The sequence below is a fragment of the Malaclemys terrapin genome, chromosome 20 (assembly GCF_027887155.1).
Source record: "Malaclemys terrapin pileata isolate rMalTer1 chromosome 20, rMalTer1.hap1, whole genome shotgun sequence".
NCBI classification, from domain to species: domain Eukaryota; kingdom Metazoa; phylum Chordata; order Testudines; family Emydidae; genus Malaclemys; species Malaclemys terrapin.
In genome coordinates this window covers 886,287-898,228 of record NC_071524.1, presented here as the reverse complement: position 1 = coordinate 898,228, position 11,942 = coordinate 886,287, and the positions used below count along the sequence as shown (strand labels likewise).

Here is an 11,942-nt window from a genome sequence, read left to right as displayed (position 1 = left end):
TTAGATCTCTCTAATCATCATAGGTGTGCTGCAGCTTGATTGCTCAGACTTTCCGTGAGTGGCATTGACAGGTCAACGTATAATAATAAAGTATCTCATTTCCTGTTCCTTGGGGGAGCTGGGTTTTTTTTTCCTGGCGCAATTTAATTTTTGATGAGCCTTTTTCCTATTTTTTTTTTCTTCAGAGTAAGCGACACATGTCCTTTAACGAGTGAAAGATCACTGAGTTTTAACAGTTTTTATTTACCTAGATGTTCGCATGCATCTCCCAGGATCAGTTGGACTAATTGCGCTGTTTTATTTCAGCTCAAAGAGGAGCTAAAGATTTTCCTTGGACTTTCTGCTCTGAAATTTGCAGCAACAGAATCAACGAAACATGCTGATGTGTGATTATATTCTGCGATTATTGCCCCAATATGCAAACATGTGTACAAGCCAAAAAAAAAAGGGGGAGGGGGGAGCGTCCAAAATATTTTTTGCTTGGGGCGGCAAAAAACTTAGAGCCGGCCCCGCTAGTCTGGGCCCAATCCTTTCCCCTGGTGCAGTCCTTGTTAGTTCCAGCAGACATCTTAGGTGGAAAGCCGGGGTTTTGTCATGACTGGCAGCCCCCTTTGTTCGGTTCCATCCCCTTTTATAGTTTTGGCACAAGGCGGGAATCTTTTGTTTCTCTGGGTCCCCACCCCTTCTTCTAAATGGAAAAGCACCAGGTTTAAGATGGATTCCAGTATCAGTTGACATTTTCACATGTCCTGTGAGAACCCTAATCTCCATTCTTCCAGGGCTGGCCCGACCGGACCCAGGAAGGTTTGCGAGTAAACAGAGCCATTTACAGGTCATTGATTCTGAAGCACCCGTAACGGCCTCCACTTACCATGTTTACATCAGTAATACAAGTTTATATCTTATTCGCCTAACTCCAGACATAGAAATAGTACATACAAACAAATGGGATGAACACACTCAGTAGATCATAAGCTTTGTAATGACACCTTACAAGAGACAATTTGCATATTCCAGTTACATCATATTTCCACTCATAAGCATATTTCCATAAAACATTAGGGAGCGCAATGTCACAGGGCCTTTCACATCTAGAGAGATGACTCTAATCAGCATCCTTTTCTCTAACCACTAGACCCCCCTCCTGCCCCCCAGTCCCCAACCAGATCCAGGGAGAGAACCCAGGTGTCCTGGCTCCCAGCCTCTCCCACTCAATCACTAGACCCCATTCCCCTCCCAGAACTGGGGTATATAACAGGGTACGTGCCGGGCATCAGGTTTACACAGAGTTTCACTGGCAGTAGCAGAAACAGGAAGTGAGCGCCGGCTCTGGGCAGACTTCCCCTTTCACGGATTTATTGTCTGTTTGTTTAGCAACTCAGAATATAAATTTACTCCTATGTCACCCCCTCACAGGGGCCAGAAATCACAACCCCTCTTTGCCACATCACTTGACTAAGAATAGATTCTGCATCAACACGAACTGAGAAGGAGGTTGGCCAGATCCCTCCACCTTCATGCTCCAGGGCAGGTGCTGGGCCCACCCGGGTCAGGAAGGAAATTCTGTCCCGCGCCATTGGAGAGGGTTGCTCCTTTGCGCAGGGGAGGGGGCAGGAAGAACCCTCCTCTGCTCTGAGCAGCTGCTCCAGGGAGGCTAGATGGGCCTGTTGGGAAAGGTCAGGGCAGCCTGGGCAGCTCTTGACACCTCCTGAGATTCCCCCTGTTCCCAGCTGGTCCCTGGACTGGGCAGCTCCCATGTGGGGCTGGGAGGTGATGTGTGTGTGTGGGGGGGCTTAGGCAGCTGCAGGAGGGGATGTGGTTTGCTGGCGTGGCAGGGAGTTGGCTTTGCTCTGACCGTGGTAGATTTGGCCTGGAGATTGCAGAGAAACCATCTGATGGGAAGAAAGGGGCCGAGCGCATTAGGGGTTTTCTGGGGCTGCAGCACCTGGTGCAGTTCCTCATTCCGCTCGCACTCAGGCCTCAGGCTGGGTGGAGCTAAGCACCAGGGTGTTTGTAGCAGCGCTGAGGGGCCCCCCACTGCCCTGTCATGGCGTCTGCTTTCACCGTCCTCCTCCTCAGTGAGTATCGGAGACAGCCAGGGCGTGTGCCCATGGAGGGGGGCAGGATCTGAGCCCCGGGTGTAGGAGTCAGTTACTCTTGGATCTGGTCCCTAACGAGCTGTTTCCTTTCCAGGCTGCTGGCTGGCTGGGCAGAACGGGGTGTCGGGAGGTGAGTATCTGTGGGCAATGGGGCAGCTGGGGAAATTTCCACATTAAGGACGAGGGATGTGGGTGGGGGGTGGGGGGGTGCAGATCCCCCAAAGTGATGATCCTGTCATATCCCTGCTCCCACCCACACCCAGAGGTGGGGACTGAGACCTCGCCCCACTCATTACAGGGATGGGCACCACACAGGGTGAATTCACCTGCACTCAAAGCTCTACCCCCCAGACTCAGGGCACCAGCCACCCCACAGCACCCCCGAACTGTGCCCAGGGAGCTGGCAGGAGGCCAGGGAACGGGTCAGGCAGAGCAGGGCTGTAAGACGTGGACACGCAGAGGGACTGGAGCAAGGCATCGTTGTGTCTCGCCCTCGGCTTGCTGCACACGCGTGTCACTGCTTTGCTCGTGGGTCCGGCTCAGCCCGGCCCGGCGTTCGGAACGTCCCCTGAACAGCTTTGGGAATATCCCATCCCCAAAGGGGCCGCCAGCACTGTGCAGAGCGGAGCTAAATCCCCAGCGGCTGGGAGCGGTTTGGGGCGGAGCAGAGCCAGAGTTTGAGCCCCAGGGGTGGGCAGGAAAACGTTAGAACAACCGGGCGATTTTGCAAACGTGGTTTTCGGAGCCTTCGCTCAAAGGACTTGTCCCACGAACCCCATTCCGCACTCCTGTGCCTACAGCACATTGCCGGACAATTGGGGTAAATGTGTTTTTTAGAATATTTTAAAGAATAATCCACGTTAAGTCCAACTGCTACAATGTTAGAAAAACAGAAGCGGGTGATTCTGATCTCAGCCCCTGGGGTCAATCTGGAGTCACTCTTGACTGCAGCGGGGGCAGGGCTGAATTGACCCTGGATAACTAAGGGAATCAGAGACTGGAAATCTCCTTTCCCCCTGCTGTGTCTCTCCCTGGCTGTGAGCCGCGGGGCCGGGCCTGCACCCCAGGGACGGGCGGGGGGTAAAACGCTGGAGCAACAGATGGGCAGAGGATTGAACCAGACAGACACGATTTGTGTCACCCCCACTTACTGCCTGTTTGTGCATCCAGAGGGGTCCTACCCCAAACCCTCCATCTCCGTCAGCCCCGGTGGGGTGATCCCCGTGGGGGGAAACATCACCATCCGGTGCCGGAATCAGCACCTGGGCATGAGGTTCCTCCTCTACAAGGATGAAGATGAGAACCATCTGAATTACACAGACCCTGCTGGCTCTGAGGCTGAATTTCCCATCACCAGCGCCAGACGGGAACACGGTGGCAGCTACACCTGTCGTTATAGCGACAGAACAGACCCAGCTGCCTACTCGGAGCCCAGCAACCCCGTGCAGATCATTGTAGCAGGTGAGGGGCCCTACCCGGCACCTCGGCTCCCAGCCCCACACCCAGCCAGGCCCCGGGGGATCTCCTTAAGCCCTGGCACCCAATGGATGGGACGTCCAGCCAGTGAAGGTTGGGTGTGTCGGGGAGATCTCAGCCCCCTGGAGGTGGGCGTGTGGGGAGGGGGGAGATCTCAGGTGGTGCCCTGGTTCCCAGGGGAAACCCTGACCCTGTCTCTGCCCTGTCTCACGCTGGGGACGGGGCGCAGTGGCTGTGCCAGGGTCTGTCTCACGCCCCATCTCCCTCCCACTGCACAGCTCAGCTCCCCCAAACCCTCCATCTCCCTGGGAGGAGCGGTGTCGGGGTCGGTGCCGGGGGCTGGAGTTTGTTCTGTACAAGGCTGGGGCCAGGAACGCAGACAGAGGCAACTACACCTGCTATTACCCCCACCCTCCCCAACTCGGATCCCAACACCTGCTCAGGGCCCAGAGACCCCGTGCATCTGGTGTTAGCAGGTGAGGGGCCTGACTCGGCATCCCCGTTCCCAGCCCCACACCCAGCCAGCCCCATAGGGGGGCTCCATGCCAATGGGACACTCAGAGCCAGGCTCTGCTCTGAGTCCTGGGCCCAGCAAAGGGGACTGTCCCAATTTATGGTCCCAACTTTGGAGCAGCCTCTGGGAGCCCTCGTCAATGTGCCAGACCCCCTGGGGATCTCACTCTTCCTTCAGGGCAAGCCCCGCGTCTTCCCCGCCTCCTTAGGCTGGACCCCTGGGCCGGCTGCCCCCCGGCTTCCCGTCACAAGCGCTGTTCGGCAAGTGCCGCTGAGGCAGATCCCGAGGGAGCCGGGTACAATCTTGGGGAGCAACGTGCCCCTACTCCAGCCTCTGCAGGGCACCCTGCTGCGCGGGCACACAGGAGGGACTAGGAGGCCACTGCACCCAGTGCAGGAAGTCTTAGGTTTGCCTGGAGAGAAGAACGTTATAGCCGGGTCCAGCCTGGATCCCCAGAGCCCCTGCCAAGCGGTGCCCCCCTGGGTCCCTGATCTGTTCCTCGGCTCCCTCTTTGTTCAGCTCCCCGGGCAAACCCCGGCCTCCCGCCCCTCCTCAGTCCTTGGCTGTCTGGCCAGTCACACCCAGCTGGCTTCCTGCAGGGGCTGGGCCATCCATGGTCGTTAGTTGGCGGCAGGTAGCAAATGTCCCGGAGATGGGCTTTGCCCTGGGGCCCCCAAAACACGAGACACCGTTCAAACATATGTCATGGCCTGGCCGGGAGTAAACAGCCTTTGTTCGCAACCTAGTTAACCATGCAACATAGAGGAGAAACTGAGGCAAACATGGAATTTGTACCAAATATTTACAGAAAATTCCCACTCTGTCACAGGGAAGCCCAGCCAGGGAGCAGGGACGGAGTCACTGTGGGTGTTTGTGTTCCCCAGCCAGGGGGCAGCAGCAGCCACTGGAGATTCAGAGCAGAGGGAGGGGGGATCCCTGCCCCCAGGGGGAGCTGCAGAGTAGGGGTCTTTCCCAGGGGGATGCTCCCCCGGGCTGCCCGCACTCTGGGGACGCACAGAGGAGTCGGGGCCTAGGGGCTGCCAAGTTGGCACCATCCCCAGCCATGAAAATCCATACCCCGCCCCCTGGAAATGACCCTGACGATCAATGCAGCGAATCTCCCCCACCGACGGATCTGGGAGGGGAGTGAAGCCTCCTGCTCAGACACGAACCTGCCACTAACAGGGCAGCCAGAGGCTTCCTCTGGGGGCAGCTGGGCCCGTGAGTGGCCACTGGCGGTGGCCTGGAGCTTGCCATGAAGCAGCCAGCATGGGAGGCGGGATACCGGGATAGATGGGCCCGTTGGCCTGAGGCGGTGTGTGTGCCGGGTTGAATCGCAGAAACCCCTTTGGGAACTGCCACCCAGGGCCGGCTCTAGCTTTTTTGCTGCCCCAAGCAGCAAAAAAAAGCGCCGCCCCCCCCGGCCCCCCCCCAGCTGAGAGCCGCGCTGCCCCCCTGCCGAGCGCCACCGGAACCCCCCGCCAAGCGCCGCGTGCCGGAGCCAGACCCCCCCTGCGCCGAGCGCCGCCGGAACCCCCCCGAGTGCCGAGCCCCGCGCCACCAGAGCCCGCCCCCGCCCCCTGCCGAGCGCCGCCGGAACCCCCCTCCAGCGCCGCCCCCCCACTGAGCGCCGCGCGCTGGAGCCCGCCCCCAGTGCCGAGCGCCGCCGGAATCCCCTCCCCCAGCGCCGAGCCCCGCGCTGCCCCCCCCCACCGAGCGCCGCGCCGCCGGAGCCTGCTCCGCCCCGCCCCCCGCCGAGCGCCGCCGGAACCCCCCCCAGAGCGCTGCTGCCGCGCCGCCGGAGCGCCCCCTGCCCGCGGAATGCCGCGCTGCGCTCCCCCCGCCGCCCCTTACCAGGTGCCGCCCCAAGCATGTGCTTGGGTGCCTGGTGCCTGGAGCCGGCCCTGCTGCCACCTGATGTGTTGAGTCTAACTCTGAGCCCATTTCCCCTGCCAGCTTGGGACACCAGAACCCTGCCTGGTTTGAGCCAGACACGCCTGCTTGCTGCAAACACAGACCCAGGTCTGAACCACGTTCCCCACAAGCTGTAGGCTTAACTGAAAACAGCTTAAGAAGTGCTCCTGTCTTTAACACTCAGATGCTCAACTCCCAATGGGGTCTAAACCCAAATAAATCCATTTTACCCTGTATAAAGCTTATGCAGGGTAAACTCATAAATTGTTCTCCCGCTATAACACTGATAGAGAGATATGCACAGCTGTTTGCCCTCCCCGCCCCCGGTATTAATACATACTCTGGGTTAATTAATAAGTAAAAAGCAGTTTTATTAAATACAAAAAGTAGGATGTAAGTAGTTCCAAGTAATAATAGACAGAACAAAGTGAATTACCAAGCAAAATAAAATAAATCATGCCGGTCCAAACCTAATACAGTAAGAAAATGATTATAGATGAAATCTCATCCTCAGGGACGTTCCAGTAAGCTTCCTTTTACAGACCAGTCTCCTTCTAGTCTGGGTCCAGCAATCACACACACACACTATGATTACTGTCCTTTGTTCCAGTTTCTTTCAGGTATCCTTTGGGGGTGGAGAGGCTATCTCATGAGACAGTTGAAGACCAAATGAAGGGGTCTCCCAGGGATTTAAATAGACTTTATCTTGTGGGTGGACACTCTTCCCTCCCCCTGTGTAGAATCCCGACTACAAGATGGAGTTTTGGAGTCACATGGGCAAGTCACATGTCCATGCATGACTCAGAACTGACAGGTGGCAGCCATTGTTCACATGCTACCTTGAACGTCCCCAGGTAGACTTCTTAAGTGGATTGGAGACTTCCAAGGTTCCCTTGTCTGTTAAGTGTTTCTTGATTGAGCACTTAATTTGCAAATTCCTTTCTAAGAAGCTGCCCAAATGCTTTACTAAGGCTACTTAAAATCAAACAAGTACACAGCCAATATTCATAACTTTGAATACAACAATGACACATGCATACAAATAGGATTAATACATTCAGTAGATCCTAACCTTTACAGAGATATGTTACATGGCATATGTAGCTGTCATGGACTCACAGATCGTGCCCACTCTTGGCCCCGTGCGGTCTGTGGGGGGTGTCCCTTTCAGTGTGACAGCCCTTCTTGGGGATCCACTCTCTCTCGGGATCAGGCCCCTTCACCTCCTGGAGCTGCACCTCTCTGAGTCTTAGCACGTCTGTCTCTGCCGTGGGCCCCCTCAGGGAGTCCACTCGCTCTGGACCCCCCGGACCTCCACCCCCGAAGAGGTTGATGCTACTCTGTTCTCTAGACCGGAGTGACTCTCAGCCAGCATAAAACAGGAGGGTTTATTGAGAGTTGAACACAGCACAGGAAACTCTCAGGGCCTCAGGCCTGGCCTCCCTCAGCCCAGCACATCCCAGTCTCTGCCTCCAGGTGGGCTCTGCCTGCTCCCTCTCTCCAGCCCAGAGTCCCCCTGCTTCCCAGCTGGGGATCTGAGATCACAGGCCCCAGGCCCCACCTCTGTCCATTGTCTTCTCTCCAGGTAAACAGGGTCATAAACCGGGGCCTCCTCTCCTGCTTCTGTCCTCTGGCTGGAACCGGCTGGTTAGGTCACTGGGTCCTCACTCTGCAGCCCATTGTCCCCCCACTGGCCAGAACCGGCTGCGTCTCCTCAGCTGGGCCTCCGGGTCACCAGGTCGCCAGGTCACTGGTCGCTGGGGTATCCATCCTCCCGGCCATCGGCTGGGTCCCCAAGTCCTCTCTCTGGTCCTCTGCAAAACAAACTCCCTCTCCCCTCACCTCGTTAAACCAGTAACCCCCAGGGAAACTGAGTCCCACCCACTCCGCATGCAAACCATTGAAACTCCACCGAAAACAAGAAAATCCCCCACTTCGTCACAGTAGCACAAAACATAATCCAGTTATGTCAAATTTACATTCATCAGCATATTTCCATAAAGGATATGGGCTGCAACGTCACAGTGTGTCCAGGCCTGGCTAGTGCCATGGCCCCAAGTGGGGGTGGGGCTGGAAATGACACCCAGGCTGGATCAGACAGCGCCCCATAGCGCTGCGCTAGTGGGGCCAGGCCTGACTGATGGGGAGAGCGCCCCCTACCGAGCCCCCCGCCCTGCAGCCCAGTGCCCCCAGCACAACAAATCCCCCAAATATTGCTGGCTCTGACCCCACTTGATGCCTTGGGGCCCCCAACATCCTCCCCAAAGAATTTTCTGCTGCCTGCGCTCTGCGGTGTCCCAGCCCCTTGGGTGCCGCCTGGGGTGGGAGGGGCTGGGGGGCAACAGACCAGTCGCTCCCGGCACTCACGGCTGCTGCTGTTTCCCAGGCGGATCGGAATCGCCGGCACCTCCGGGTCTGACCAGCCCCATCATCGCCGGGGTGAGTGCGGCAGCCACCGTCCTCCTCCTGCTCCTCCTCCTCCTCGTGGCCTTCGTGTGCTTCAGAATAACCCGAGCCAGTGAGTGCCCCGCCCAGCGAGGGAAGGGTTAAACCTGCGGCTAAGCAGGGCGGGATGGGGTCACGGCTTGGATGAGGGACTGTGCCGGGACAGCCAAGGAGCAGGGGGGGCTCACCAGGGGGCACTGAGTGAGTAATCCCTGTACACACAGCTGTCCCACCCCAGAGGTGGCCGCATTTCAGCGCTGAGTGAGGGGTCCCTGTTTAACGAGCCCCTGGCACCGTGCTTCTCAGGTACCTGGGATGCCACGGGAGCCACTGGCCTGTGGATCAGGTTTGTTATAACGAGTCACTAACGAGGGAGGTTTGGGGACCAGAAGAACCCCCGGAGTCAATCTGCCCCTCCCCCCGTGCATGTTATGGTGTTGTGCTGCCCCCTGCTGGTCTGACCCACCCCAGCAGGGATCCAGGCTCAGCACCAGCAGCAGAGGGAACCCCCCCAGGCCTCCCCATCCCTGCTGCCCTGTGGGGGTGAGTGGCTGGGAGCTGGGACCGGGGGATCCCGATCGGCTCATGGGGGATTCTGGTTTGTGTCCCTCTGCAGGAAAAGGAGCCGCACCGAGACCGAGCAGGTAGGAACCCAGCTCCTCCCCCCTCCCGATGGACCTGCCGGGGTCACAGGGCTCCTGGGTTCTGTCCCAGCTCGGGGAGGGGAGTGGGGTCTAGTGGTTAGAGCGGGGGGGGGGTTAGGGTAAAGCATGAGGGAGGATAGGGGGCTCTCTGGGTTTGTTGGGGAATCTCCCTGCGGGTGGGGGGATATGACATTTACAAGGGGATTTTCTCTTTTTTGGTGCCAGCCCTTTGGGGGTGTCGAAGGCCCTGGATCAGCAAGACCCTGTCTGTGAGTAACACACCCAAGAGGGTACAAGGGTGGGACAGGAGCCCTGGAGAGGGGTGGAGCTTGTGGGGGCTCCACCCACATGGGGCTGCTGCTGGGCGGGACTAAGGAGAGGGTCCCAGAGGTAGCTGGTGTCAGCAGAGCTTCTTCCCTCCCTCCACACCAACTCCTTGGGGGCCACCCTCCCCTCCCCCTCTAGGTTAGGGACTCCCTCTGTGGGGCCCCCCATTCTCCCCCACAGGCCTGGGGCTTTGTGTGTCCCCACTTCACTTCTCCATCAGACCTTCCCAGCCAATGACCTGTGGGGAATCCCCATCCACTCCTGGCTCCCAGCCCCCTGCTCTAACCACTAGACCCCACTCCCCTCCCACAGCCAGGGTGAGAACCCAGGAGTCCTGACTCCCAGCCCCCCTGCCCCGCCGTAACCCCCTAGACTCTGCCGCCGTCTCTGTGCCTCAGTTTTCTTCCCTCCCTGTAACACGGGGCTAATGATCCTGGCCCATGCTGTGGGGTGGGGGAGAGGTGGCTGTGCCGGGCTCTGACCGCCTGGCTGGATGAAGGGGTCAGAGCTGGGTGTGGGGTTCTGCTCTGGGCCGGCCGGGGGTGCAGCTCAGCGGGTGTCTCTGTTCCACAGACGCCTCCATGGACGAAGGGAAAGAGCCGCAGACCCTGGTAAGTGTCCCCTGTTCCCCCAGGGGCCTGACCCCCAACCCTGACCCACATGGGCCCCACTCACCTTATGTGGCACACTCAGTATTTTGGGGTGGGGACTGGGTTGCTGGGAGGGGCTTATGGGATCACCAGCTGGGATTGCAGGGGTGTGTGTGTGTTTGGTGCGGGGTAGGTGCACACACACACACATACACACACACACACTTCAGTGACTCTCTCCCCTCCCAGCCGCAGGAGCCCGACCCCGGCGCTGAGGGACTCACCTACGCCGAGTTGGACCACCAGGCGCTGCAGGCCAAGCGGGGGGGCCCAGCCCCTGCCCCCGAGCCCACCCAGCCCAGCATGTACGCCGCGATCAACGTGAGCCAGGGGACCCCGCAGTGAGAGCCCCCCTCAGCCATGGGGCGCCGGCCCCCAGGGGGCAACAGACTCACCCACCTGCAGCGCCAGCCCCGAGAACTCTGATTCTAGGGAAGATTTGGGGCCAGGGGACGTCCCAGGCTGCCCTCCCACTGCTGCAGCCCCATCGCATCGAGCTGCTGTTCCCCTGCCCCGCGCACACCAACATGTGGGGGGTTGGGGGATTGTGTGACTCAGCACCGGGAGGGGGAGGGGACACATTGAGGCAGCTTTTATGTGATTTTGAATCCTGTTCACCTCCAGATTTGTAATAAACACAGAACCACAAACCAGCCCCCTGGGCAGCCCCCAGCCCCGCTGTCCCTGCGCCTGGAGAGTGTGTCACACCTGGGGGAGAAGGGATTGCTCTGAGACGGCCATGGGCCCCTCCTGCTCTAACCACTAGACCCCAGTCCCCTCCCAGAGCCGGGATATATTACAGGGTCGCTGCCGGGGAATCAGGTTTACGCTGAGTTTCACTGGCAGTAACAGAAACAGGAAGCGGGTGCTGGCTCTGGACACACTTCCCCTTTTCCCGGATTTTTCGGCTGCTCCTTTAGGAATTTAGGATCTAAATGTATCCCTCCCTCCCCACCTCACAGGGGCCAGAACCCACGGCCCCTATGTCCCGTCTCTGTCTCTGTCTCACACCACTTGGCTAAGAACAGCATCTGCAGTGACACTACCTGGGAAGGAGGTTGGCCAGGTCCCTCCACCATCATGCTCCAGGGCGGGCGCTGGGCCCAGCTGGGTCAGGAAGGAATCTCTGCCCCGCTCCATGGGAGAGGGTTGCTCCACGGGGGGTACTGTGTGGTGTGGTGGGAGCTCTGAGCTGTTGCTCCAGGGAGGCTAGATGGGCCTGTTGGAAAAGGTCAGGGCATCCTGGGCACCTCTTGATGCCTCCTGAAAGTCCCACGTTCCCAGCTGAGAAGAAGACAATGGACAGAGGTGGAGCTTGGGGCCGGTGACATCAGATGCCCAGCTGGGAAACAGGGGGCTCTGGGCTGGAGAGGGGGAGCAGGCAGAGCCTACCTGGATGCAGGGAGACTGGGATGTGCTGTGCTGAAGGAGGCCAGGCCTGAGGCCCGGAGAGTTTCCAGTGCTGTGTTCAACTCTCAATAAACCCTCCTGTTTTACGCTGGCTGAGAGTCACTCCGGTCTAGAGAACAGGGTTGCGTCGACCCCTTCAGGGGTGGAGGCCCGGGGGGTCCAGAGCGAGTGGACTCCCTGAGGGGGCCCACGGTGAGAGACAGACGTGCTAAGGCTGAGAGAGGTGCGGCTCCAGGAGGTGGAGGGGCCTGACTCCGAGAGAGAGTGGACCCCCAAGAAGGGCTGTCGCACTGAAAGGGGCACCCCCCATGGACCACAAGGGGCCAAGAGTGGGCACAATCTGTGAGTCTGTGACACCCAGTACCTCACTACCATGGATCTTACCAAAGGCTACTGGCAGGTGCCACTACCATGGATCTTACCAAAGGCTACTGGCAGGTGCCTTTGGACCCGGAGGCCAGGG

General features: G+C 58.8%; 1 protein-coding gene across 2 annotated transcripts; it reads left to right on the top strand.

Moving 5' to 3' along the window:
- The first annotated feature begins 1,996 nt into the window (after nucleotides 1-1,996).
- LOC128826487 (leukocyte immunoglobulin-like receptor subfamily B member 3) lies at nucleotides 1,997-10,720 on the top strand. 2 transcript variants are annotated; one of them, XM_054009791.1, is made up of 8 exons: nucleotides 1,997-2,078; nucleotides 2,194-2,229; nucleotides 3,270-3,560; nucleotides 8,390-8,521; nucleotides 9,065-9,092; nucleotides 9,318-9,361; nucleotides 9,993-10,030; nucleotides 10,259-10,720. In XM_054009791.1, the coding sequence occupies exons 1-8, from the start codon at nucleotides 2,048-2,050 to the stop codon at nucleotides 10,412-10,414; spliced, it is 756 nt and encodes a 251-aa protein (XP_053865766.1). In that variant the 5' UTR covers nucleotides 1,997-2,047; the 3' UTR covers nucleotides 10,415-10,720. The 2 variants fall into 2 exon arrangements, with proteins under 2 accessions (XP_053865766.1, XP_053865767.1); XM_054009792.1 differs by lacking the exon at nucleotides 9,065-9,092.
- The last annotated feature ends 1,222 nt before the right edge of the window (nucleotides 10,721-11,942 follow it).